Below are 26,283 nucleotides of genomic sequence, written 5' to 3'. Positions count from 1 at the left end.
ATTTAACCGCAGCTAGAAAGATAAAAGAAAGATCCCATTATGTCCAAAAACTCTACAACCGCCAAAAATAATTAAGCAATTTTTTTAAAAGAACTAATAATTAATTAAGCAGATTTGGTTCCCACGTTTTTCTCTTTAAATTAAGACACTCACAACCTCTTTTCTTTTTTCCTTTCCATGCTATGCGGAAACACCAAAAGACATTAACCCATTTTGGTTTCTTGCTGACCTACACTATCCCTTTTTCCCGGGAAAGACAGCAACGTTTTTTTCCCCGGAAAAAAGGACCAACACCTGCATGCCTGGAAGTTGTTGATTCTTTTAGCTTCAGTTTTCAGGTGGTTGTTCTAGAAATTCGAAGTTGGTTGTACTAAAATCTTGTTTTTCTGTCAATGTTTATAACCTCCCTTGTCTTTCTTCTATACCATATGCATTGCAAACCAATCCATTCCATTACACCTTTCTGTTGAGCCTCCTCTTGTGAAAATTGCTTTTCTGATTTTTGGGAAACTTTGTGATCAACTCTTCATCTGCAGAATCTGCAGTTCATATTGAAAACTGTGGATTGAAAAAATTGCAAGGATCATAAAAACTGAGATAATTGCAAGGAAGTTTTAAGATATTTATAAAGTACATGAGATGAGTTGCTTTTCTTGCTTTTCATCCCATGAAAAGAAAGCATATAAAAGATCGGATAGCGGGAGTGCAGGACAATTGCCTACCACTCTTTCTCAAACGGAACACAATGTTGCAGCACAGCCTCGGCCTCCAGCTGGTAAGTCGCATTTTCGCCTTTCTTAATGTGTTTGTTATAAGCACCGTGATTGTTTTCAAGAAGAAAATGATTGTTAAGGCAGCCTTCCTAGCATTGTTAGAACATTGGTTTTTAATATAGTTGCATTTAATTTAAGTCTCCTCTTGTATTTCATATCCATGCCTTTTGTGTGGGAAATAATTATCTGTCTTTATATAAGCAGAAGTTCCTAAACCAAGGCCTACACCACCAGCTGAGAACCAAACGTCACAAACAGGACAAACAGCACAAACAGCTCCAACAGCAAACACTAAGAACGCCAATAAAGAAGCTGTAAACAATAATAATAATAATAATAATATTGCTGCACAAACTTTCACCTTCCGCGAATTGGCGACAGCAACAAAGAACTTCAGGCAAGAATGTCTGATAGGAGAGGGTGGATTTGGAAGAGTTTATAAGGGCAAACTTGAAAAAACAGGACAGGTAAAGTGGCTCTTGGGCCTTGTAGATTCTTCAATGTTTTCAGTGTTAAACTTACTTGAAGGATTGAGTTGTGACCCTTAGGCTCATCTTAATTACTTCAGGTTGTAGCTGTGAAGCAACTTGACAGGAATGGCTTGCAAGGAAACAGAGAGTTCCTTGTCGAGGTGTTGATGTTGAGCCTCTTACACCATGAAAATTTAGTCAATCTTATCGGATATTGCGCTGATGGCGATCAGAGACTTCTGGTGTATGAGTACATGTCTTTGGGATCTCTGGAAGACCATTTATTAGGTACTATACTATGTGTTTGTAAATTTCTTTTTGTCCCATCTTGTGCCCTTCTATGATAAGAGCAAAGAAATTATACATTTTATAGTGCCATGAAAAAAAAAGGAAACTTCTAGTGTTACTTAAAACACAGAAAGATCCCAAAAAATGACCAAGTTTTGAAAACTATAATGCTGTCTGGCTTCTCATGCATTGTATTTTATTTTGCAGATATTCCATCACACAAGAAGCCATTAGATTGGTTCAAAAGAATGAGAATAGCTCTAGGAGCAGCCAAGGGACTAGAATATTTGCACGACAAGGCCAACCCTCCCGTTATCTACCGCGATTTAAAATCTTCAAACATCTTACTAGACGCCGATTTCAATGCAAAACTGTCCGATTTTGGGCTAGCTAAGCTTGGACCTGTTGGAGACAAGACACATGTATCTTCAAGAGTAATGGGTACATATGGTTATTGTGCACCAGAGTACCAAAGAACAGGCCAACTCACTGTCAAGTCAGATGTGTACAGTTTTGGAGTTGTTTTGTTAGAGCTGATCACTGGAAGGAGAGTCATTGACACCACAAGAACAACCAGGGAGCAAAATCTAGTTTCTTGGGTAAATTTAAACTTCCCCTCACATTTTCTTCTTCTAATTCACAAAGTGTCACATGTGTTTTTTTTCTTACAAAAGTTTCTTTTTTGGGTCTTTAACAGGCAGAACCAGTATTTAAGGATCCAAACGGGTACCCGGAACTAGCTGATCCACTTCTCAGAGGAGACTTTCCAATAAGAGCATTGAATCAAGCAGTGGCAGTTGCAGCAATGTGCCTCCATGAGGAAGCATCGGTTCGTCCCTTGATGAGTGATGTGGTGAGTGCTCTTAGTTTCCTTGGGACAGGTCCAGAAACTGCTACCTCACCTATAAGCATGCCCTCTCCATCACCTGATCAAGCCATGTCTAGCATCACCGAGGAGCCTCAGGAGGAAGAAAGCGTGATCGAACGCCAACGCGCCGTGGCAGAAGCCATGGAATGGGGCTCAAGCTCCAGGCACAATGGAGCATCACGATGTGCAAGTACTTCTTCATTTTGAAACTAAGTTTAATGTATCTATATATATACACATCATGTATGTCACAGTGTTGTTTCCACAGAACAAATCATTTCTGTATGAGCCAATGTCGTTGTAACAATGTACTGAGTTGTATATATCCAACAGAGAAGGTGAAGGAACAATAATTTCAAATGTGAGAAATTTTCTCAACTTATGATTTCATCTGTCATTGCTTCCTGGATTTATAGAAACCCTATATGTCACACTCTATCAATGACATAGGCCCTCACCATAAATCCATTTGTACCACATTTATTAAAGTTCACGCCCATAAATCGTAGATGGATCTAGCATCTATGAGAGATGATTTACAAATACAAATTTAGCCATAAAATGTGATATTTGTAGCATTACTTGAGTTCGTAATTAAGTACCCGAGGATTTTTCATTGCGTAAATAGCTGAGGGAAAAACTGCATGTGTATGATCATTGCGTAATTCCATTAATTTCAAATATCAGTGCTGGTTCACATCTCATTCCCTAGGATGAAATGAAACTATGATGTAACCCCTTTGATTAAAGAAAAATTACTTCTCTAAAAAAATTACTGATGAATTACTTATAATTATGACACCAGGATTACAACAAATTCCTTTTCACAAGGCTTTCTGTATGCAGAAATAACATCATAGCTTTAGAGTTTAAAACAGATCAAGTATTTGATAAAATACAAACTAAAAACAGTTCTTCATAGCCTCTCTGATTTTTCATCTGTGTCTCTACTTTCTTCCATGTCTTTTCCCTCTTTCACTTTGATTAGAAAATATAAAAAAATAGACAATTATATTTAAAAAAGAAAAAATATATATACACTCTGGTTTAATATTCTTGGTTTTATTTTTTACTTTTAGTCCAAACTGGGTTGGGTTTGGGCTAAAGATCACAATTTTTCTTCTCATTAAAATAAAAAAGACCATAATTTTTTGAGGAGCTGGGCCTAAATAACTGGGCTGCCTCCAATTTCCTTTGATTGTCTAACGTTGTACGTCTCTGCGTGGGGACTTCACGACCGGTAACCAAGATCAAAATCCAACTCTAGTACAACAAATCCGATAACTCCTCTCTCTCTCTCTCTCTCTCTCTCTCTCTCTCTCTCCTCTCTCTCTGTGAAAAGAACGAACTTCTGAATCCTATGTGATTCTCATGCAGGTACATTTTGCATCTTTTTCAATACGATATATTTGTTACAGTTTATACACTTTTGCAATGCAATGCAAATTGAATTTTTGTTTTTGGGTTCAAATCCTCATTGAGCTTAATTTGATTAAATCTTTCATGTATTGGTAATTTTCTATTTGTTTACATACACAAGACGGGGTTTATTGGGTGTAAAACAAATTCAATTCATATCGTATTGGTATCTTTTCCGTTGTGTCTTGCTGCGAATTAGTGTTCTGGGGTTAATTTTACAAGTTTTATTTCCCTAATTTTTGGTGCTTTTTTGTGGTTTCAGGTAATATCTGGGTTTAATAGTGCCTTGGGCATTGGTTATAATCCTCTGAAAGCACAGGAAGTTTGCTTCTTGGGCTTTTGAAATTCAAGAGCTGATTTTTTAAGCAAGATTTGGGAGCTAATTTGATTTGGTATTAAGTGGAGAGATATGAAAAGTGAAGTTTGGAAGTGGGTTTTAGGTTTGATATATATATTTGCTGTTGCATCTATCTGGATAGCTGCCAGTTTTGTAGTACAGTCTGTTGTAGATGCCGGTGTGTCCCCATTTCTCATCACGTACATGTGCAATTCACTGTTTGTGATCTACATTCCCTTAGTTGAGATTGGAAGGTATTTGGAGGATTCGTGTGGCGGTTTGTGGTTTTGGAAAAGTAAGAAGAGTAGCCCCTTGCAAAGATTAGGAGAGTCAGAGCAAACCACTCTTCTTGAGGAGAGTGATGCAATTGTGAAAATGGATGCGGAAGATGGAGGAGTTAATTTTGGTACAGAAACAGAACCAAAAGTTGTATCATACGAGCTTGTTGGGACTTCAACAACTCGAGACAATGTCAACGAAACTGCTGATAAGCAAGTGGATGAAAAAGGGCGATGGACGCGAACTCGAGTGGCAAAAGTTAGCCTATTGATTTCCCCATTTTGGTTTCTTGCACAGCTCACTTTCAATTTGTCATTGAAGTATACTACAGTTACAGTAAGTATTTTTCAACATTGTATGGCACACCTTGCTTCTTAAATTGGTTCATGTGTTTCATCAATTTGGTATGATTGATTTCTTCTTCTTGTTGCGTGCAGTCAAATACCATCTTAAGCAGTGCATCCAGCCTTTTCACCTTTTTGGTCTCTCTAGCATTCTTAGGTGAGAAATTTACTTTGGTGAAGTTTATTAGTGTTCTTCTTTGCATGGGAGGAACGATAATTGTCAGCCTTGGTGACTCGCAAACTGCTTTAAGTACAATTGCTTCGAACCCTCTACTCGGAGACATACTTGCTCTTGTCTCGGCAGCCTTGTATTCTGTGTATGTTACCCTAATTCGCAAGAAGTTACCGGATGAAGATGATGAAAAAAGTGGCCGTGCCAGTATGGCCCAGTTTCTGGGCTTTCTAGGGCTTTGCAACATTCTTATATTTCTCCCAGTTGCCCTTATACTTCATTTCTCAAAGTTGGAGCCCTTTTATATGCTAACCTGGGAGCAGGTTGGTCTCATTGTTGGCAAAGGTTCGTATTTAACTGTTATATTATATGCTTTGTAACTTGGAGTTACCTGTTCTGATATATACCTTTGTATTTTTTTCTATTTGTCTTTGCATGTATTCTTGGAGTAATGCTAAAGACACCAATCTTAAAATTTTGGATACCAGCTCATATCCCAGGCTAAACCTTATTTATTGTTAACAACTAAAATTGCATGGCAGCATCTTCCTTATCATTTGATGAGTAAACTTTGATAATTGAAACTCAAGTGCTTCTAGTATTATTGATCTTCACACCAACATACTTATGTCTGCCCAGTTCTACATGCAAAGAAATAATTTTAATGCTTTTTTTTTTTTTTCTTCCGGAAGAGGGAGGGGTTGGAATGAATAGCTTATAGTATCCTTTGAGGGAGGGGGTGGAATGAATAGCTTATAGTATCCTTTGAGGGGCAAAACTTTTATTTCATCCAGAACTAGTAAGCTGATATATTAGGTATAGGGTGATTTTACGGCGAGGCAATCTGATAAGATCTTGCATTTATTGCTTGACTACTGTTATAGCTATTGTCTAAAGAAAAGCATTCTGTGAGTTCTTATATTGGTTTGTCATTTATTTGTACATGTAGCTCGTTTGAAATAAACCTTTAGTTACTGAACCCCATAACCTATTGATGATAGGCCGATTTCATTGTGGTCCAATACCGATTTCTCTTTTGCATGATTTTTAGTCCATTATTTTAGGCAAGATATGAGCATAGCTGGCTTGAGACACAGGCATACAGATAGGTCATGTGGAGTTTGATGTTGTGTTTCTAACTTCATCTAAAACCTATACTAAATCATATGGAATTTTATGTGGTGTTTAGGTTTGTTGGATAATGTTCTGAGTGATTATCTATGGGCCAAAGCTGTTCTTCTAACAACGACCACAGTAGCAACAGCCGGTCTAACGATACAGGTTCCGTTGGCGGCAATTGTGGACTCAATGACTGGCCATGCTCCTCATCTTGCTGATTACCTTGGTGCTGTGGCTGTCATGATTGGATTCGCGGGCATAAACATTCCCACTGATGCTTTTAACAAATCAAATGAATCTATGCATGTACTAGAGAAGGAAAATATTGGTCTGACCGATGAAGCTCACAATTCATCAGGCACGCCAGATTCAGCTGCCCCTTCATAGCACGATGAGGTTACTCTGAATGCAAATATATGTTGTTCTATTAGAAATTTTTGTAAATGCAACTACGATAAAAGTTAGTTAATTACATCATTACTGATTGCCTGATATAAAAAGAAGCATTAGTTGCGATACTATTTACTTTAATGTTAGGATTGTCTTTCTCATCCTATCATTCGATAGTAGAAGAAACATTATGTTTCTGGTGGATTTTCTTTGTTCAATTTTACCCAAATGCGATATTCTAAATTACTCCAATTTATGCGATAGGAACACATTGGTGAGGTCAGAACCCGTGTCTTGGTTTTTATTTAGATTTCACGTGTCATTTGGTCACTCGTATAAAAACTTTTCCGTCTCCAAGTAATCATTGAAATTAAAAAATTGTCAAGCCAAAAAATAACACTAAAAATTACAAAGACACTCTGCATTGGCCATCAGAGGAGCCTTACTGACTCAACCTTGACAAGTACCATTGTCGATCGCTTCTCCAAGCAAATTCCTTCATAACAATATATCTTACGATAAATAAAAATTAGAATTCAAATGGTGGGAGAATGAGTCCCCAGTCCCCGTTAAGAAGCAAATTGGACAGCAGCTTCCCAGAAATAATTGCCAAATCCAAATGACCAACCCTGAAACAAATAGTAAGACTTGCATCCTTACATCTGTTAACTCTGCGACACCGTTGAACTTTCATGACCATATCTCTGCATCACTCTTCTTGTTGCAAGTGCTGCAGCCTCGCTTGCACGGAATGTTCCACTTGCCATGATTGCAGCAAATTCAGCAGAGATTTCCTCTTGCACCTTACTTCGGGCGTCCCCAAGAGGATCTACAACCCCATTGGCAGGTTTGACAGCACTCTGTGATGTTCTCCGTTCCTCCGACTTGGTGAGCTGCCGCCCTCCAGATTTCGATTTAGCACCAACCTCGGTGTTAGAACTACTACTCAAGGGTTTCATGACATTCGTTGTTGGTTGAACCACTGGGGGCCTGAATTGTGGAGCTTGAGGAGCAGCACCACTTTTCAGTGTTGCTTCCAAATTCTGTATCATGGGCACTGCAAAAGAAAGTAAGAGGGGTCATTCAGAGAAGGCTTGCATTATTGAACCACAGTTCCATATTAACAATCCACCCAACCTTCCTTTCCATTAAAACTCATTATCTTGAATTCTCTCTCTTTAATCTTAAATTCCAAAACCAAACACACCAAACATGGAAGATTCTGAGTTTACTTATCTGTATCACTAAAATATAAAAAATGCTACTTCAAACAAAGGAAATCCATATAACGAAGTATTAACTAATGATAGGCAAAAACAGACAGAAAATAAACATTACTTACAAATAAGAGCACCCATTGGACTGCCCATAACTTCATTAGGGAGCTCCAGAATATAGTCTGGAACGGTTGCACCCACCAAAAACTGAGCAACCTCATTGCTAAAGTTGTTGCAATTGTGATTAAGTAAACTATAGGTTTCAGCAGTATACCGGGGACTGATTTCCTGCAAATACATCTCAAATACATCCTTGGGCACATGTGTGACACCCAATTCTACCACACGTATTGGTGTCCCATATGGTGTCGATCCAGCAGAAGCATGCTGGATTCCTCCCCCAAAATAGTACTCATTACCATAAACCACAACTCCTGTGTGCCTGTATTAAAAATTAACAATGAAGACTTGAAACCAATGCAAATGCCTTGCTAAGAAAAACTGGAAATAACAGTACTTCCTCAAATCAACGCACTCCACACTTGTATCCAATGAAAAAAAAAAAACACTTACCATATGCCCTCGATGGCTTTCCCCAAGAAAGCCATGGACATCTGCCTAGCTAGTCCTTGGCTTAGATCATATACATTCAAAGTGACCTTGTGACCCTCCTGCAACCAAGTTTTAATATATTAATTGCAAACCCAAAAAGAAATAAACATGGGGAAAATAACAAAAAACATTACTATACAATAAAAAAGAAAAATACACACCTCTGCCATCTCTTGCCGTTCAATATAAAAAATGCTCAGTTGAAGAAGATGTAGGGTACTGAATTAATCAAGATCACCTATGCAAACAACACTCGTAAGAATAACCAACAAAAATAAAAAGAGTAGGGAAATTTAAGGGGGGAAACAACGCATTCCGTTCTGTGCAGCTAAAGCAAACAAAGACGTGTCCTACTCGACTCTCAAATCGGGCACTTCAAAGCCCAAGACGAACGTAAACATGCCCCAAATCCTATTGCACACTTAAATTTACAAGTCCGAAAAAGGAAAATCCTAAACTACGCAAAAAAAAAAAATACCAATTTTTAACATTTAAGCAGCATTCAAATAGGCTCCATACAGAATTCAACAACACAACCAAATAATTGCAGCTACATTGTAAGAATTTGATCAATTACTTTACAAATCATTGAAAGAAACGACAAAAGTCCTGAACTTTACCTCCAAAGAAGACCTTTTCAATGTTCAAATTCCACAATACCACAAAATTAACCTTATCATTAAATATCACACAGATCAAACACAAAACCCCAAATTCCACACAAAATTTCCGAACTTTCGGCGCAAGAAAAAGCTCTGCTTAAAAAATTTCTACAATTCTCGACAAAGTTCAGAAATTTATCATTAGAAGTGCATTAGACAGAGCAAATCAAATTGAACTACTCACAGGCTGATCGATTAGGTTTCGAGCTGTGCTTTGAGAGAGGGAGAGAGGGAGAGAGAGAGAGAGAGAGAGAGAGAGAGAGAGAGAGAGAGAGAGAGAGAGAGAGAGAGAGAGAGAGCGTACCTAAGCGCGAAGACACGAAGAAAGTTCTCCTCTCGGAATTGTGCAAAACAAATTAAGAAACTTGGTTCGGTCCCCTTTAAATACTTGCTTGCCCCAACCAATTGGGACGATAATTTGGATTCCGTTCACTTCTATGACTTTCTAGAACCTACTAACCACTTACCTCTCGCCACGTGGATTCTCATTCAAACCCCACGCTCTCTCTAGAAAATATTTAGTTTACTTTTTGGCGCGACCTCTCGTTTAACTCTAACTAATTGACCAAAACGACTTCTTCTTATATATATTTGATTTGCGTAGCTTGAAAATTTATATCTTAGTTACTTTTTTATTTTTTATTTTTTATTAACCTTCGAATATTAGTTTTCCAATAACTAATGTTGATGTTATTGGCCTTCTACCATATTTTGAGGTGAAGATAGTGTCTCTTCTTTTTTGTCAAGGTAATAATGCCATGAACAAATGTTCAAGAGAAAAGGTTTGTCAAGATAATTTTTCACTCACATTTCACGTTAGTCATTCGCTAATTATTATAAAAGATTTATTATATAATATAAAATAAACAAAAGAATAATATCTTATTCGAACATCTCAAAGGATAATGTGGAAAATACTCGTCCTATTATATTGTTTGTATACAATATGCATTTGACGTTTCACACATTAGTCACGTCATAAGTCATTACGAAAGATTCATTGTATACCACAAATCTGAAGAAGAATATATTTATATGAGCATATAAAGTCGTTCATATTCCAAAACCAATATCGTAGCGTAACAAATTTTACCACTTAATTATACTCTTTTAAGCATCAAATGGTCCACAAGAATATTCTTTCACATAAAAATATGACAACTCGAAAAATCTTACCACTTGACCACATTCTTAAGAACATCAAGCACTTTCAATCAAACATATGCTGTCATAGAATCTCCCTCGTCGCATTGTTGATCAAGTTGAGATTCAACTCCTACTTAATCACATTGTTTGAACAAATTGTTGATCAAATAGTTCTTATGTCGTTTAACGGGAAACTCGTTACACGTAATATTCAATCACGGGCCCCACAACCGAGCAAAAGAACGCGCCGAAACGCACCAAAACGTCATCACTTTAAGCACGAGCCAAACTCCGAACCTCGTCCCTACAACAAAAAATTCACACAAACGTTACTACAAAGCCTCAGCTTCGGCTCCGAACCTAATAAGCACCCTCCGTTAATGTCTCTGGTCGCGATTCTCTCTCTGTTTTCTTTTTCTTTTTCTTTTTCTTTTTCACTGTTAAAAGCTCGAAGGCCCTTCTTCTACTTCAGTTACACTCAAGAAAGAGTCCATTTATTTTCTCGGAAAAAAAGGGAGATCATAGAAAAAAAATTCACACTCTTTTAAGTGAATTAAGCACGTAAGGTTTCAGATCACTGTCACTGTCACGAAATTTCAATTCATTTTAAGGAGAAGATGGTCGTCAGCTAAATCTTTGCTGAATTTTTTTTCTGTAGTTTTTCTTTTTTTTGGTTGATGAAGTTTGTGTTCGGGTTTATGAGGTGGAGATCTGGTGGAATGGTACTGTAGGCGTTGATCCGTTGTTGCACTGGTATGGTTTCAGCTGAATTTCTATGAGAACTGTTGGAATTCTGTGGTTTTGGTTATGAGTTTTGCTCTGTTTGGTTGCTCTGAAACCCGAGGATTATGGAGGGAAAAGTTCGTGAAGTTGTGCATTATATGATTTATTTTTCTTTTGGTTAATTAAAAAATTTCTGTGGAGTTCATACAGATGATTTGAAGTTCGAGTCATAATCGAGCTAATAATTGTGAAATAATAAACTACAACGGTTGAATTTCCATTTTCTTTTTCGGGTTTTTTGGGAACCAAACAGAATTTATCCTCTCTTTGTTTTTTTCTTTGTTTTACACAAATGAATGATCATTTAATTTACCTTGATGAGGGGATACTGAAGCTGTGGGTGGTGATATATAATTGCAGGCCGAACAGTGGTTGCTCGTGGTTCATTTGTTTGGAGTTATTTAATAAAGGTAAAACATGGCACAGAGCAATTGGGAAGCTGATAAGATGTAAGTGTTGCATTAATCAATTTTTTTGATTTTCTATCTGCTTGTAATTTTCTATATGATAATTTGTTCCTGGGTGTTGTTTCTTTCCTTTTACTGTTGTGAATTGATCATCAGTTTGATATTTACCCAGTTATTGATTTGCTTTTCTGCTACAGGCTTGATGTTTATATTCATGATTATCTGTTGAAAAGAAAATTGATTGCTTCCGCAAACGCATTTATGACTGAAGGGAAGGTTGCTACAGATCCAGTAGGTAATGTTGTCAGTTTCTAATTCATTCGCTATCAGCTTACTGATTATGTGATTTTGAAGATTCCACTTAGCATGCATTTGCAGAACGTCATTTTATATCATGGTTTATGGTTTATGGCCACTGCGACAGCATGATTTGATAGTATATGTTTTTTTCTTTTCAAAAGTAGATTTTGGTGTGCATGTCTTATAGTATATATGTTGGGATTTTCTAGAGAGTAAACCTGTTTTAGATTTGAATGTGCAGCAATTGATGCACCAGGAGGATTCCTGTTTGAATGGTGGTCTGTTTTCTGGGACATATTCATTGCAAGGACAAATGAGAAGCACTCAGAGGCTGCTGCAGCTTACATTGAGGTTTCTTCATATATTTAGATTTTCATATTTTCTCAACAACAAAAAATTACTGTTTGGGTTTTTTTTTTTCCTGAATATGTTTTCATGAAATTAAGGTACAGAAAATTAAGGCAAGGGAGCAACAACAGCTACAGATGCAGCAGCTGCAGCTATTGCAGCAGCGCAATGCTCAGTTACAGCGTAGGGATCCTAATCATCCTGCTCTGGGTGGTTCTATAAATGCTATAAACTCTGAGGGAGTAATGGGGCAACCCTCAGCCAGTGTGCTAGCCATGAAAATGTATGAAGAGCGTATGAAGCACCCTCACTCGATGGATTCGGAGACATCCCCTACGCTTATTGATGCCAATAGAATGGCCCTACTCAAATCAGCTGCAAATCCACAAGGGTAAATTGTCCTCTGTTTTTGCAGTTATTTGAGCTTTATTTTTCCCTTCATTTCATTTGCCTGGAAAGAATGGGTCGTTCATCTGTTTGGTTCTTGTTGATTCAGCCAGTTGGTACAAAGCAATTCTGGGAACATGCCAGCTGCTTTGCAGCAAATCCAGGGTCGAACTCCTTCAACCACTGTAACTACTCAGACTACCTTTACTCTCCATGCATGTTTCTTTTTTTCAACTTTATTATATTCTGGTTTCTTTGCCTCTTTTTTTCTAGCATACTGAGCAATTTAATGCGTGGACTTGTGGAGATTGTAGGACATCAAAAGCGAAGTTAACTTGGGTGCAACTCAGAAAAGTTTGCCTATGGATCCTTCATCAATTTATGGACAAGCAATTTTACAGTCGAAATCTGGCTTGGGTGGTGCAGGTGACAATACTTGACCCTATCTTTCTCAGATATGGCCCCACATGTTGGGAATAATGTAATTGTGCTTAGAAATTTTACAAATGAAATCTTCCTTTCGTCCTTCAGGACTGAGTCAAGGTATTACGGGTCTTCCTTTGAAGGGTTGGCCTCTAACTGTAAGTTATATATGGTTTTTTCTTCTTGGTTGTTTCTTGTTTCTATTGTGAGTTTAACTCTTTGTTGTGATAACTGTTCCATAATGCAGGGAATTGACCAATTACGACAAAACTTGGGTGTACAAGTACAGAAGCCAAATCTTCATACCCAAAATCAGTTCCTTTTGGCATCTCAACAACAGCAAATCTTGGCACAGGCTCAGGCACAAAGTAACCTTGGAAATTCAACGAACTACGGAGATATGGATCCTCGTAGATTTTTGCCCAGGGGTAGTTTGAATGCAAAAGATGGTCAAGCTACTAGGAATGATGGATCTATCTGCTCTCCAGTGCTATCAAGTTCACCAAAGGTAACCTTTCTAATGTCATAGATTCGTCTCATGAGGATTAGGATTCAAAGTACGCATACACAGAGAGATTAGAAACTTTGTTATTTTACCTTCTTACATTATTTATGTTAGTCGATTACCTTTATGGTTTTGGTATGTGACGTATTTGCCCTATAATGATTAAGAAGTTATGTATTCTATGTCGTTATTGCCCCAGAATATGAAACTTCAGGAGCTTACAAATATAAATCAGGTGACTGTACACTAATCACTATTTCTTTCTTTGTGTTAACAGCCCCAAAAGACGGAAAGAGCATATTGAACCAGTTTTTAGTATTAGGGTTTTAGAGTTTAGGATACTGTTAAATCTATTGTCCTTGATGCTTATGCACCATTTTCTGCAAAATTTGCCTTTTAGGCATTTTATGACATTTTCACTGGTTTGACAGTCTTTGTTTCTTTTGATTTTTTTATATTTAATGTTTTAAAAAACATTGATTCTTTGCAAGGTTCAAAATATCTTAGGCGTTGTTGGTTTTCAACAGATAAAAATGGCCCAGATGCAACACTCTTCCTCCCAACAGCATGAACAATTGCAACAGCAGCAACTGCAACAGGTTGTGCATAGTTATGCAGAACTAAACTTTGTACTTTTTCCATCAGCCCTTGGTTACGGATTCAAGTTTGGGCAAGGAAAATTATTGCTTTATTTAGTTTTTGAGCTTATTACTAAACTTGAGCTGTTTCACAGAACCAAATTTATAGACAAGGATGATATGATTCCTGCTACCATCTTATTCCTTTTCAATTAGGACCTGATATTTAGATAAGCTGATCAGCATCTTCTGCCATTTTTTTCCCTGCAGAATAACAGAAAAAGGAAACAACACTCTTCTTCTGGACCTGCCAACAGCACCGGCACAGGAAACACTGTTGGCCCTTCACCTAGTTCTCCCGCATCAACTCACACACCTGGTGATGGAATTAACACAGCCAGTAGTCTGCAGCATGTTAACAGCATACCAAAAAGCTTGATGATGTATGGTCCAGAAGGAACAGGAGGCCTTCCTTCGTCTTCCAATTTACTGGTATGCTCACTTTAAAATATGGATGTGAATGGCATACAGTTTACTTACGGGATATGTGGAAGTACACATATTTGGGTTGGTTTCTAATATGCTGCTGCTTCTTATTTTAATGGAAAGAACTGTGCTGTTTTTCATATTCGTACTTGTGATATTTGATTCTTTCCCAAATATGGGTATAGTACTTGAGCTATCAATTTTAAGTATAAACTTTGTCAAGATTTTCCAAAAAAACCTTTGAAATCAGTCAACTTTGCAAAATGCTTGGTTTGATCGTTGAGCAATCGTTGTTATCAATAAGTTTTGAGTATCAAATTTTTTTGATATTTTATGGATGTGGAAACGAGGAAGATAGGTGGAATGATTCTACTTCTAAGAGCATTTTTTCATAGTGCAGGATGACATAGAACGATTTGGAGATGTTGGTTCTTTAGAAGATAATGTGGAATCATTTTTGTCACATGATGGGGAAAACATGAGGGATCTATATGGAACACTAAAGCAGAGTCCTGCAGGGCACCATAAAGAGTGTTCTAAAGGTAACTTGATATTATATACATTGTATCTTCTGGGGAATTGGAAAAAATTTCTTCATTCTTCTTAAGCCGTGGCCACATTCTCCTATTCAGGTTTTACATTTGGTGAAGTTGGTTGCATACGGACCAGAAACAGCAAAGTTACTTGCTGTCACTTTTCTTCAGACGGGAAGCTGCTGGCTAGCGCTGGACATGACAAAAAGGTATATACACAGTATAACAATGCATGCCTAGTTTCTATCAAGGTCAAAAACACTGTTTCAAACAAGCAGTGTATGCCTGCACATGTTTGAAGGAATGGAGAGGTCAAGCTAACATACATGTTAGAAACTGCTGGTTCAGTTGATGATATAGTTATTTTTATGCATGCAAGGAAATGGTATAATTGATTTTGGAGCTTAAAAGAATGAGAATAATTAGTATTTGTTATATATATCAGGTGACACTCTGGAACATGGATACCCTGCAGACAGAGAGTACTCCCGAAGAGCACAAGTTAGTCATAACAGATGTTCGTTTTAGACCAAATTCATCCCAGCTGGCAACAGCTTCAGTTGACAAATCTGTGCGATTATGGGATGCAGCCAATGTAATTGTCTTTGATCTCTTTTATGCATTGTCTGCTTCAACTGACACAATAGGGGTGTACCTAACAGAAATTAATATTTCTTTAGCGTAGTTCTAGCCTTTAGATGTCTGGTTTTACATGCTATGTTGTATGAGATGTGAAGTTTGTTTAATTCGTATCCACTTTCATTATACTATTATTGCTGACCTATTTATATTTTGTGGCAGCCAAACTATTGTTTACAAGCATATACAGGGCACAACTCACCTATCATGTCCCTTGACTTCCACCCTAAGAAGACGGACTTATTTTGTTTCTGTGATCATGACAATGAAATTCACTACTGGAATATCAACCCATTCTCCTGTACTCATAATTCCAAGGTTTGTAAATCTTTCTGATCTCATTCTTCTAAATTTACATTTTTTTTTTATTTGTATGAAAACTACATTGATCACCCGAAAAATTGTCTCTATTGTTTTGGATAGGGAGGTACTGCACAAGTGAGATTTCAACCAAGAACTGGACAACTGCTGGCAGCAGCATCAGATAAAATGGTTTCCGTCTTTGATGTCGAAACTGACAGGCAAACACACTCATTACAGGTACGATGCCTGTAAATATGGGGTTTACTAATTTATATTCTGATTGGAAATGTTGGTTTGTTGCTTTAGGAACAAGTAATTAGATCTCATTAGTTATATGATTTAACTCATCATCCTCATTCTCAGGGACACTCTGAAATGGTAAACTACATTTGTTGGGATGCAAATGGAGACTATCTGGCATCTGTCAGTCAGAACTTGGTGAAGATTTGGTCGTTAGCTTCAAGTGAGTGTATTCAGGAGCTTGGCTCTAACGGCAACCAGTTTCATTCTTGTGTTTTTCACCCAAGTTATTCAACTCTCTTGGCCATTGGAGGAATCTCGGTAAATTCTTTAAACTCTTCTATGTGAGTGAGCCATCTTATCATGTAAAAAGCCGATTTATTGCTAATAGTTGCTTTTATGCTTGCGAGCTAGTCTTTGGAGCTGTGGAACACGGTTGAGAACAAGAGAATGACAATTTCGGCACACGAGAATATAATCTCAGCTCTTGCGCAGTCACCCGACACTGGAATGGTTGCATCTGCAAGTCACGACAGCTCCGTCAAGCTATGGAAGTAAATTTAAGTACTATGGTGGTAACATCTTATAACCTCGATTCAGAAATCCGGAAGGGGAAACTCAGTGGCAGATGTTTCGAGTTCATATATATGCAGGTGTTTTCAAGTATGGTAAATAGTTTTATAGACAGGGTTTCTCAAAGTATTAATATCATATAGTAATTATATCTAAGATCCTAGTAGAAAAACTCTTTTTTCTTTGTTCCCGTCGGGTTAGGTCTTTTGTCTAATGTAATTTCTTAAGTTTAGTTTCTATGGTTAAATGATTTGTGTGCCTGTTTTTATGGGTGTTTTATCTTTATTAGGAAAAATCTTGCAATACCATTGTAATTGTCAAACAATTAACTTAATAACAAAAAGTGTCATAAATCTCTCACTAAATTAACGAGCCCGGCTATCAAATTAAAACCATAATCTCTAGGAAAATACTTTCCTCCTACATTTCTGACAAGGAAATATTTTTGTTCCCTACCTTAACTTAAGATGTACATTTATCACTCTTTTCAACACTTGACACATGTTCATTGACATAATCATGGTTAACTCTTTAATTTGTATTTATGAAACTATGGTTATATCAGTAGACATATTTTAAATGTTAATAAGGGTGGTGAGGGTACACTTTGAGTTAAAGTGGTAAGCAAAAATGTTCTATTTCTGTCAATAGCAGTGTGACGTGTGCATAAGTACTTTTTTTCTTTGTATTTTTGATGAATTATTTTTGCATATATGTCAAATGGTGATTCACAGGAAGGAGTATCTCTTTACATGAATTGAGGCAAGAATGTCATTTTGTTTAGGGGATCGAATTTTTATTTTACTGTTTGTAATATTATCTAATGATGCATCTTCCTTCAAATGTGGTTGAATACAAAAGCAAGCATGACTACAAGATCTTTTTTCTTCTCTCTGTCTGAGACCACAATATCAGACAAAATGATAAATAAAATTTTAAATTTACAAAAAAAAAAAAAAAAAAAAAAAAAATGGCAACAAGACAACGTCGACGTAGATAGGTGTCATGTCAACTTCGATGGTGATGGTTGTTATGTCTTTGTGGTGGGGTTGCGAATCAAGATTGAAATGAAACCGTTATCTCTTATTACCAATCATAGCTTAGATTAGACCTAAGAATCTCAAATTACTTTTCTTTTCTGTCTAAATTATTGTTTTGTTTCTTAACGTATTCCCTTGTGCTCAAGACTTTTTCTACAGCACGTGCATCTTAATTTCTTATTTTTATCTAAAATTTACACATAAAACTATGGGGACAAACAACATCAATAAATCGAATTCCTTGCACTTGCATGCCTAACACGGCAAAATTATCTTGAACACAATTGTTACATACAACTCCTTTCACGCATTTAACCCTAATTTACCGTTGCATTTTACAATAATGAAGTTATACACAACAGTTGTATGCAAGAATTTTGACAATATAGCCCAACTCAAAATTGCAATATCTATAATCACAATGTGTGGTGCGATTGGTAAACTGTCACATTCAACTAACAAGCTATCTGGTACCTCAATGGCAGGGGTTTGAAACCCTATAAAAGTACTTTGAGACAAGGGACAAGCAGAACTCCGAGCCGGGATTAATCTCACCCTTTGAGTGTGGGGTCACCTCGTGGTATTTATCACAAAAAATTGCAACCTCTATCACCTTCCCTACAACACGGTGTATCAAATATGAGTATATGGTCTCTTGTAACAATTTACGCATTCGATGCGCGTGCATTTTTTAACACATGTCTAAATAACATTGCATATAACTGGTATAAACGACTGATCTCGTGCTTTCGATCCCTCGAATACCAGTTGTATACGACAAGAACAACCACCGTTTTATGGGTACACCGAGCACTTCCACAACAACCACACAATCCTTCCAACTAATTAGTTACCGCCATATTTTAGACGTGACGTTTAACAGAGGAAGCTAACAAATCTGTGTGTGTAGAATCTTCACACCTTCATTGCCTCCTCTGCTTCTCTCTGTCTCTCTCTCTCTCTCTCTCTCTCTACCAACTCTAGGGTTTCGCAGCGCTAGCCACCAAATCTATTCAATGGACGACAATCAAATTTCACTCGGCGATGAACAGGAGGAAATCCCCGATTCCTTCATCTGCTGCGTTTGTTTGTAAGTATCCCAAATCTATACACTTCTGAGCAATTTGCTGTGTAAATACAATTGCGTTTGCTTATGCTGATTTCTGTGCATTTTTGTTTTTTGGACGGTGCAGGGATCTTCTTTACAAGCCTATAGTGCTCTGTAAGTCGGCATACTTGGTTGCTTAAATTTCATGAACATGAGTCACCAACAACACACACGAACACCCAAGTCTAGGCCTACTGCAAACTCACATATATCGTACCATCAAACAATTTTGATTATTTGATTGTTTTTGTTTATGTATTTTTATTGTGGGTTGCAGCTTGTGGTCACGTTTCGTGTTTCTGGTGTGTGCACAGATCGATGAGCAGTCTAGGCCAATCTCAATGTCCGCTTTGTAGGCATGAGTATAATCATTTTCCAACCATCTGTCAAATGTTTTATTTTTTGCTACTCAAGAAGTACCCTGTTGCCTATAAGAGAAGGGAATTGCAAATTCTTGGTATGCTCTGCTTCATTTTTTTATCCTCTTAAACTTCTTCTTATTATCTTGTTCTATTCTTCTTGGCTTCAATTGTTCTAACGATCATATTTGCTTTCACTTCGGTGAGTTTTCATAAAATTCTGATTGCGTTTATTGTTACCTTTGAATGTTGCAGAGGAAGAGAAGAGAAGTGGCTGCTTCTCGCCGCAGTTAGATGCACATGGATGCCGCTCACAAGCAAGTCAAGAATTACATATTCAGAATAATGGCACAGCTGGTCCTAAGCAAACCCATGGTGGAGATTATGAGGGAATTGGGAATGTTACCGATGGAGAAAAGAATTCCCTGTTAAACACGGATAGAGGGAGTGGCGACCGGATTTCAGTTGCTGATGTGATATGTGCCGCGTGCAAGCAACTGTCATTTCATCCTGTGGTTCTTAACTGTGGCCATGGTACGTTGAACCCTCAAATTTATTATATGTTATCAGGTTTCAGTCCTCTGTTCTGAGTGCAGTTATTCTAATATTTTTTTTTTTCACTGTACAGTATATTGTGAAAGTTGCATTGTTAAACCAGATGAACAGATGCATAGATGTAACGTTTGTCAAAGTTCTCATCCATCAGGATTTCCAAAAGTTTGTTTGGTGCTTGGACACTTTCTGGAGGAGCAATTTCCAAAAGAATACGCACTCAGAAGAGATGCTGTACGGCTTAAACAAGCTGATTCCAGACATGAGAACCCAAATGCTTGTAAGTCCAATAATGCTCAATTCCATTTGATTCTGATGATTAAGTTTATTAGATATAGAATCATGCATCGGTTACGCATGATTCATAGTACTTGTGCGGTTTAATTTTAGTTTAATTTAATATAGCATTTGAAAATAGATGAAGAAGAGTTTATATGCTTTGCCCCTAGTGTTCCTTAGGCATCCTAGGCTTAGAGTTGCATCAATAATACTGAGAGCATGTAGTTTATGAATAACCTCTCAAAATCTTATTTGCTACCAGATTGGAAGTATTACATCAATTTACATAGGTTGCTACTTTTCTTGGATGGTTATTTCACTAACAAAGCTAAATTACAAACCTATAAATATGATTAATGGAAGATTTTTGACCTTCACTGCTCAACAAGCAATATACATAAAAGGTTCCCAACTTGTTTAATCAAGGCTTGAAATTATCAAATACCTCAGAAACTAAATTGCTTTTGTCACTTTCGCCTTAGTATCAACCATAGAATGAGACACAAAAATTGTACCTGGGTTTGATGTTGCTGATATATATCTTATGATTGAGCTTATTTGCTATACTGCTGTAGTGCTATGGTGTGAATTCGTCATATCTTACATTTTCCAGTTATATTGTTGGTGTATCATCGCAGGTGCAACAAAAGCTGATACGCAAAGAAAGAAGTTATCACCATGGTCTGACCCAGTTCACATAAGATTTGGTTGTGATTCTTGTGGGGTAAATTTCTAACTCTCCCTTTCCCTGAACATGTATGCTTCGATTTAGTGGCATGACATGTCTGCTCAATACATTTTCAAAACATCTTTTTCGCTTTATTGTTCATGTGTTTGTGGCGATGCAATGTGGACATTTAAACTTTAAACCAATCTTTTGGACGAGATGTTGATACATGCTAAAACTGTTTGGACTAAATATGTATTAATTCATTTTCTGTTATGTTAAGCGTGTGTTAAGTGGGCATAATATTCTCACTGCAGACCTGCAACTTTGACATTGTGATAATATAAGATCCAATGATCTTATAACATTTCTTGAAAGAAAAAAAAAAGAAGATCATATAACATTTCAATTCTCGTGGAAGTACTTAGACATTTTCGTTTATATTTGCTTTACGTTTGCGTAAAATGGGAGGTTGATTAGATCAGTCTTTCTCTTCTGTTTTTCCCCTGCTCATTGTCACCGTATATAAAGTTTACGCAGCTCAGTAACATCTTGGTTTTTGTCTGCAGATGTTTCCCATCATTGGGGATAGATACAATTGCTTAGATTGTTTCGAGAAAAAAGGATTCGACCTTTGCAGCCATTGTTATAACACCAATTCTAAGCTTCCAGGTCGATTTAATCAGCAGCATACACCGGAACACAGGTTTAAGCTTGTACGCAAGGACTCGATTCGTAATCAGTTAAAGCTAGTGATCGGAGACATAGATGATATTTCTCTTGCTCTCATTATCGCTAGTATTAGTTCAGAAGGAACCATTTCTCCTGATGCTCAGGAAAATGCCGAGAATAGATCAGCTGTCCATGCTCCCTCCACTAGTAGTGGAGACGAACAAGATGAGTCTTTAACCTCAGATTGAGAAATGATTAAAACCCAGCAAAACCGCAGCTTAGTAGTTACGTATTTAAATTTAGAGTTTTGGAATACAGTAGTGTTTGTTGAAAATGCTGTGCTTCCCCAGTGTTAATAAATTTCTGTTTAGGGTTTATATCAAGAAGCATGATTGTACAGTTTTAGAACTTCGGTTGGTCTATACAACATTCAGTCATATGTATGGCATTTAGAAAATGTATTTCTTATAAGTGTACGTAAATTTATGCAAATAGATGAAATTTCTAGTTGTAGTCCAACAAAAACGACAGTAATTGGTTTCAAAATTCTGTATTATTGGGGAAGGGATTCGAACACACAACATCGCGGCCGACTATTCTTACAAATTTAGTTAGTTTTCAAGGGTAACGGTTTTTTTTTAATGAGCTGGGGGGTAAGTAGGGGTGGCAATTTCGGACACGACCCGATACACGACTCGAAACCCGCACGAGAAATTAGCGGGTTCAACCCGCACGATAAAAAAACAGGTCAATTTCGGGTCAACCCGTTCTGACCTCGTGTCACGGGTCGTGTCAACCCGTGTACAACCCGCTAACCCACTAAAAAATAAAGACAAATGGAGATTTCAAAACACACACAAGGGGTTTCGAACTCCTACCATCTTCATTTTTCTCAAACACCTTATCCACCATGCTACAAACAATTTTGTGATTTTATAGTATACCTTTTGATATTTATAATGTTTCTTTTTCTTTTGTGTTTTCCTTTCTTTTCGGTCTCTCTTCTCCTCTTTTTTTTCTTTTTTTTCTTTTTTTTTTCGTTCTTTCTTCTTTCTCCCTTTTTTTCTTCTTCTCTCTTTTCCTTTCCTCTTCTCTCCTTTTTTTTCTTCTTTCTTTTCTTTCTCTTTAGTTTTCTCTCATCTTTCTTTTCTCTTTCTTTCTTTCCTTCAATCTTCTCTCCTCTCTCTCTCTCTCTCTCTCTCTCTCTCTCTCTCTCTCTCTCTATTTTTCTTTCTTTCTTTTCCTTCTCTCTTCTCTCATCTCTCTATCTTTTTTTTTTCTTTCTTTTCCTTATATTTTCTCTACTCTCTCTGTTTTTTTTAATTTAAATTTTTTCGGTTGTGGGTTTTGTAACATGCATGTTATTATTTATGAACCCGTTACACGACTCGAAACCCGCACGATAAAAGACGACCCGAACCCGACACGACACGTTTATTAAATGGGTTGGGTTCGGGTTGAGCATTCTTGACACGTTTATTATTCCGACACGACACGAACCCGACACGACACGACCCATTGCCAGCCCTAGGGGTAAGAACCCCAAACAAACACCACAACTACTTAACACAAACTAAACGAGGTCGAGTCAATCCGAACTAATCATCCATTAGGATAAATTACAACACAATTTTTTTTTAAATGCACTAGAAGAGAAGGCCATAAGTTGAATGAGTGGCTACAGGTCGGGCCACACATCTACCGACGGAGCCCGTTGAAATTACGTGTCAGTGACAGAAATAAGGGACCCGTGAGAAGGAAGAGCCACCTGCCCTCTGATTGGCTGGGAGGGTCACTGTAGTTGCTGAGTGTCAGTGCGTGATTGCTCCTCCGACTGTCACCACCAGCCTCCTCGGAAACCGCGGTTTACGCAAGCTGTGATATTACGCGATATTTTATTTTATCTTTTCTGGGTTACATATCATGCGATATTTTACACCCGTGATGAATGAAAGGCAAAATGGGCACCTGAAGAGAGAGAGAAGCGGGAGGACGTGAAAAAACGATTGAAAATAGTTTTGGAGATGTGAGTGAGAGAGGGAGTGATGATTGGGTAGAGCAGTCCACTCGTTGGCCACCTGTACGGCAGTTGGCCCCCCTAGGGAAAGAATAACAGAGCCCGGTGGAAAAAAGGTTAAAAATCAGAGGGAACGGACGCAGTGAAATTTGTGTCATCAATGGACTACTCTGGTTTGGGGTTTTTAGGAGATTCCCCTTGGAAGTTTGAACAATAATAGTTTAAAGGGTCTTGGGGAACAAGTAAATTCCATTAGCTTCCACTTGTGCTACTTAGGGGAATGCTTAGGGTCGATAACGGGCGTTGGCGCATCACTTAATTCTAACCGTTGATGTATGCGAGAGTAATTTATAGGATTCACATGTATTTACGATTAAAAGTTACTCACAAATGTCACATAACAAGTCTCATATAACATTGTCTAATAGAGTGTTTGATTTTCATTTTTTCTCTCACCATTAACTTAACAACTTTCATACCTAGTGTTCGGTTGGTCTTTGAAATGACCTTAAAATTTGGCATTCATTGGATTTTCAAGTTGAAAAAAATACAAATAAAATTTACAACTTTTCATACTTTACCCTCCGACTCTTTCCACATTTTGTTTTGCTATCTTAGTTCAAATTTTAAGAGCTTTGCTTCGTATGTAAACGACTATATATCATTACTATGTAAAAAAATCGCATACATTAACGATGGACAATTATTTATATATAAGCAAATATCTACAAACATTTGTGTGGATAAAAGTAAGAAGTATATTCAATATGAAAGTGTTGGTAGGTGGGGTCTTTCGATAATTTGATTCTGCATTAGCTTCTCTTCTTTTTTTTTTTTTAATAATTAAAAAAAGTAAGTCAAAAAAATAAATTGGCATTTGATTGTGAGGTGGACCGGTAGCTGCATTCTGATTGCACCAATGAGATGACGGAGTTTTGGCGGGAAATTTTGGGAGGAAATAAAAAGATTCCATTACGATGCCGGTACTACCATTTTAAGGAATTAAATTGAGGTTGATGGCATTGGTGTTTGCGCTTAAACACACAAATTTTTGTACTAAAAACTAAAAAGCCATAAATTCGGGGGAAAAGTTTAATTTATTAATCCAAAATAAAACCATAAAGCCAATGCCAAATCAACATCATCATGTTAAAGAGTTATTTGAGCATTTCAAGAAACTCTCAGAAGTGAAAGTTTGTAATGATTTTGTTTTTTGTTTTTTGTTTTTTTTTTTGGATAATGATTTTGTTTTAGGTTGGGGAAACAAACCAAGCTCTTTCAAATCCACACATCAAATCTGCCTTAATCTCAGATTGAAATTTGACTAACCCCCTAAACAAAATATTAATTTTCAAAAATCGAAGTTTTGACATGCTTAAGAATTTTTTTTTTAAAAATCTAAATTGGAATTTAAATCGAGTAGATAGGTATGCATAAATTATTAGTACACATCACCAACCTTTACCTACCCTTCTCTATAAACAACGTTTCTTCGAAATTTGATATTTTAATTTGTATGAACAAAGAAAATGATTGAAATTTTTTTTTCTTCAGTTTCTTAATTAGATATTTATAAGAGTATTTTGATACAAGTGATATTTTCTCACATATATTGACAAAGTGACATAAAAGTTCGAACCGTAAACTATTGATCAAAGCCATTTTTAACGGAGTTATCCACTTTTTAAATGAAATAATACAAAAATACTTTTGCTTAGTGGGATGTTAAACTTTCAACTAATTACTGTTTACTTGATTAATGCAATGCGATGAGTCACAGTCTTAAATGCCAAAATGCTGTATGGCATAGAATTTTCACCGCCATCTATTTGACTTTGTATGTCTTGGTTTTGGTGTATAATTACTTTCCATATTGCTTTCACAATTTTTTTTTTTTTTTTAACATACAAAACTGGCTTGCAACTTGCAAGGATGGTGTTCACACTCTCATGTAGCCCTGGCTGATACCAGATTGTTACGAGTTCATGAGTAGATCTTGTCCTTATAAACTCGATTTATTAAAAAAAATGAGTCTCATAATTTATAAACCATTTCAATTAGACTAGTTTTCGAACATAGGATATTGAATCCTAACAGATTTCTGGTTAATGTAATTTGCGAGTGGCTTGGAGTTTCATAGTCAACAAAGCATATTGATGTAATCCTAAACTCCCATCTCCATTAATTAAGCAGGAGGAAATTCCTTCAGTACTGCTTCCATAATTGAAGACTTGAGAGACTTTAAAGGCTTTGTACAATTTAGTCCAATTCAAAGTGGAAGACTTTGAATTAGTTTTCACTTGAATAAGTTGTCTCCTTGAATTAGTAACATTTATTTTTCTTATCGAATATAAGGAAATTTTAGTTGGATTAAACAATAATTGAACTTCAGCTTATGAAAATATATAGAATAGAGAAAAAAAAGAGAGAGGAAAATATAGGTTTCAAATACTCACCCTAATTACCTCCTTATTAATTTTTTTTTAATATTTAATTAATTTTTTTTTAATATTTAATTAATTTTTTTTTAATATTCTATCGACCCTCTTAATAGAAAAGATCCTCAAAAAATTAAAAACAAAAATAAATAGATTTAATATCCCCTTAAAAACCCATAATTTCTATATGAAATTAATGACAAAAATTTACTACTCAATAGTATAGTATCTTTTTGATACTCAATAAAATTGCATGCAAATCCATAACAATTGGTTTTTTTAGGGTTTTAGGGTTTAGGGTTTTTTTGTTAGTGAAAAAGCTAAAATCTTTATATGAAATTTTATTAAGATAATATTTTTGTTTTTAATTAATAAACTTATCATAAAAAATTTCTTTTTATATAAAAGATAAAAAAGAAAATAGAGAAAAAATGGGTCCACAAAAAATAATTTAAGAGGGAAGGGTGAAAATACGACGAGAATATAGATATAAAGTACCACTGTTCCCTAAACCCCAACCCTAACTTTTTCTTCCCTCTTTCCCTCTCAT

General features: G+C 36.5%; 5 protein-coding genes across 11 annotated transcripts; 4 read left to right on the top strand and 1 right to left on the bottom strand.

Moving 5' to 3' along the window:
- Nucleotides 1–192: 192 nt before the first annotated feature.
- On the top strand, nucleotides 193–2,747 carry LOC117638228 (probable serine/threonine-protein kinase PBL26). Its single transcript, XM_034373359.1, has 5 exons — nucleotides 193–775; nucleotides 978–1,240; nucleotides 1,342–1,531; nucleotides 1,739–2,130; nucleotides 2,229–2,747. Exons 1-5 carry the CDS (start codon nucleotides 640–642, stop codon nucleotides 2,604–2,606), a joined length of 1,359 nt encoding a protein of 452 aa, XP_034229250.1. The 5' UTR covers nucleotides 193–639; the 3' UTR covers nucleotides 2,607–2,747.
- Nucleotides 2,748–3,665: 918 nt separating this feature from the next.
- LOC117636994 (thiamine-repressible mitochondrial transport protein THI74) lies at nucleotides 3,666–6,711 on the top strand. The gene is made up of 4 exons (XM_034371720.1): nucleotides 3,666–3,776; nucleotides 4,081–4,770; nucleotides 4,872–5,295; nucleotides 6,140–6,711. Exons 2-4 carry the CDS (start codon nucleotides 4,228–4,230, stop codon nucleotides 6,454–6,456), a joined length of 1,284 nt encoding a protein of 427 aa, XP_034227611.1. The 5' UTR covers nucleotides 3,666–3,776; nucleotides 4,081–4,227; the 3' UTR covers nucleotides 6,457–6,711.
- An 82-nt stretch (nucleotides 6,712–6,793) lies between these two features.
- Nucleotides 6,794–9,360, bottom strand: LOC117636995 (desumoylating isopeptidase 1). 2 transcript variants are annotated; one of them, XM_034371722.1, is made up of 5 exons: nucleotides 9,255–9,360; nucleotides 8,450–8,526; nucleotides 8,250–8,347; nucleotides 7,802–8,118; nucleotides 6,794–7,516 (listed from the first exon to the last, which is right to left on the bottom strand). In XM_034371722.1, the coding sequence occupies exons 2-5, from the start codon at nucleotides 8,456–8,458 to the stop codon at nucleotides 7,125–7,127; spliced, it is 816 nt and encodes a 271-aa protein (XP_034227613.1). In that variant the 5' UTR covers nucleotides 8,459–8,526; nucleotides 9,255–9,360; the 3' UTR covers nucleotides 6,794–7,124. The 2 variants fall into 2 exon arrangements, with proteins under 2 accessions (XP_034227613.1, XP_034227614.1); XM_034371723.1 differs by lacking the exon at nucleotides 9,255–9,360 and adding an exon at nucleotides 9,135–9,153 and having other exon boundaries at nucleotides 6,810–7,516.
- A 1,180-nt stretch (nucleotides 9,361–10,540) lies between these two features.
- On the top strand, nucleotides 10,541–16,909 carry LOC117637830 (transcriptional corepressor LEUNIG_HOMOLOG-like). 5 transcript variants are annotated; one of them, XM_034372864.1, is made up of 18 exons: nucleotides 10,541–10,849; nucleotides 11,240–11,328; nucleotides 11,484–11,581; nucleotides 11,828–11,937; nucleotides 12,039–12,325; nucleotides 12,431–12,506; nucleotides 12,636–12,747; nucleotides 12,853–12,902; nucleotides 12,992–13,252; nucleotides 13,777–13,848; nucleotides 14,098–14,319; nucleotides 14,714–14,855; nucleotides 14,946–15,055; nucleotides 15,292–15,441; nucleotides 15,648–15,803; nucleotides 15,909–16,025; nucleotides 16,152–16,349; nucleotides 16,443–16,909. In XM_034372864.1, the coding sequence occupies exons 2-18, from the start codon at nucleotides 11,297–11,299 to the stop codon at nucleotides 16,584–16,586; spliced, it is 2,337 nt and encodes a 778-aa protein (XP_034228755.1). In that variant the 5' UTR covers nucleotides 10,541–10,849; nucleotides 11,240–11,296; the 3' UTR covers nucleotides 16,587–16,909. The 5 variants fall into 5 exon arrangements, with proteins under 5 accessions (XP_034228755.1, XP_034228754.1, XP_034228757.1 ...); XM_034372863.1 differs by having other exon boundaries at nucleotides 12,033–12,325; XM_034372866.1 differs by lacking the exon at nucleotides 12,853–12,902 and having other exon boundaries at nucleotides 12,033–12,325; nucleotides 12,435–12,506.
- A 1,494-nt stretch (nucleotides 16,910–18,403) lies between these two features.
- On the top strand, nucleotides 18,404–21,805 carry LOC117637566 (E3 ubiquitin-protein ligase PRT1). 2 transcript variants are annotated; one of them, XM_034372483.1, is made up of 7 exons: nucleotides 18,404–18,731; nucleotides 18,835–18,863; nucleotides 19,027–19,206; nucleotides 19,364–19,642; nucleotides 19,737–19,940; nucleotides 20,578–20,663; nucleotides 21,176–21,805. In XM_034372483.1, the coding sequence occupies exons 1-7, from the start codon at nucleotides 18,658–18,660 to the stop codon at nucleotides 21,524–21,526; spliced, it is 1,203 nt and encodes a 400-aa protein (XP_034228374.1). In that variant the 5' UTR covers nucleotides 18,404–18,657; the 3' UTR covers nucleotides 21,527–21,805. The 2 variants fall into 2 exon arrangements, with proteins under 2 accessions (XP_034228374.1, XP_034228375.1); XM_034372484.1 differs by having other exon boundaries at nucleotides 18,663–18,731; nucleotides 19,064–19,206; nucleotides 21,176–21,803.
- The last annotated feature ends 4,478 nt before the right edge of the window (nucleotides 21,806–26,283 follow it).

The sequence above is a fragment of the Prunus dulcis genome, chromosome 8, assembly GCF_902201215.1.
Source record: "Prunus dulcis chromosome 8, ALMONDv2, whole genome shotgun sequence".
In the NCBI taxonomy this organism is placed as follows: domain Eukaryota; kingdom Viridiplantae; phylum Streptophyta; class Magnoliopsida; order Rosales; family Rosaceae; genus Prunus; species Prunus dulcis.
The sequence above is the reverse complement of the archived record's forward strand: the minus strand, read 5'-3'. Positions and strand labels throughout refer to the sequence as shown.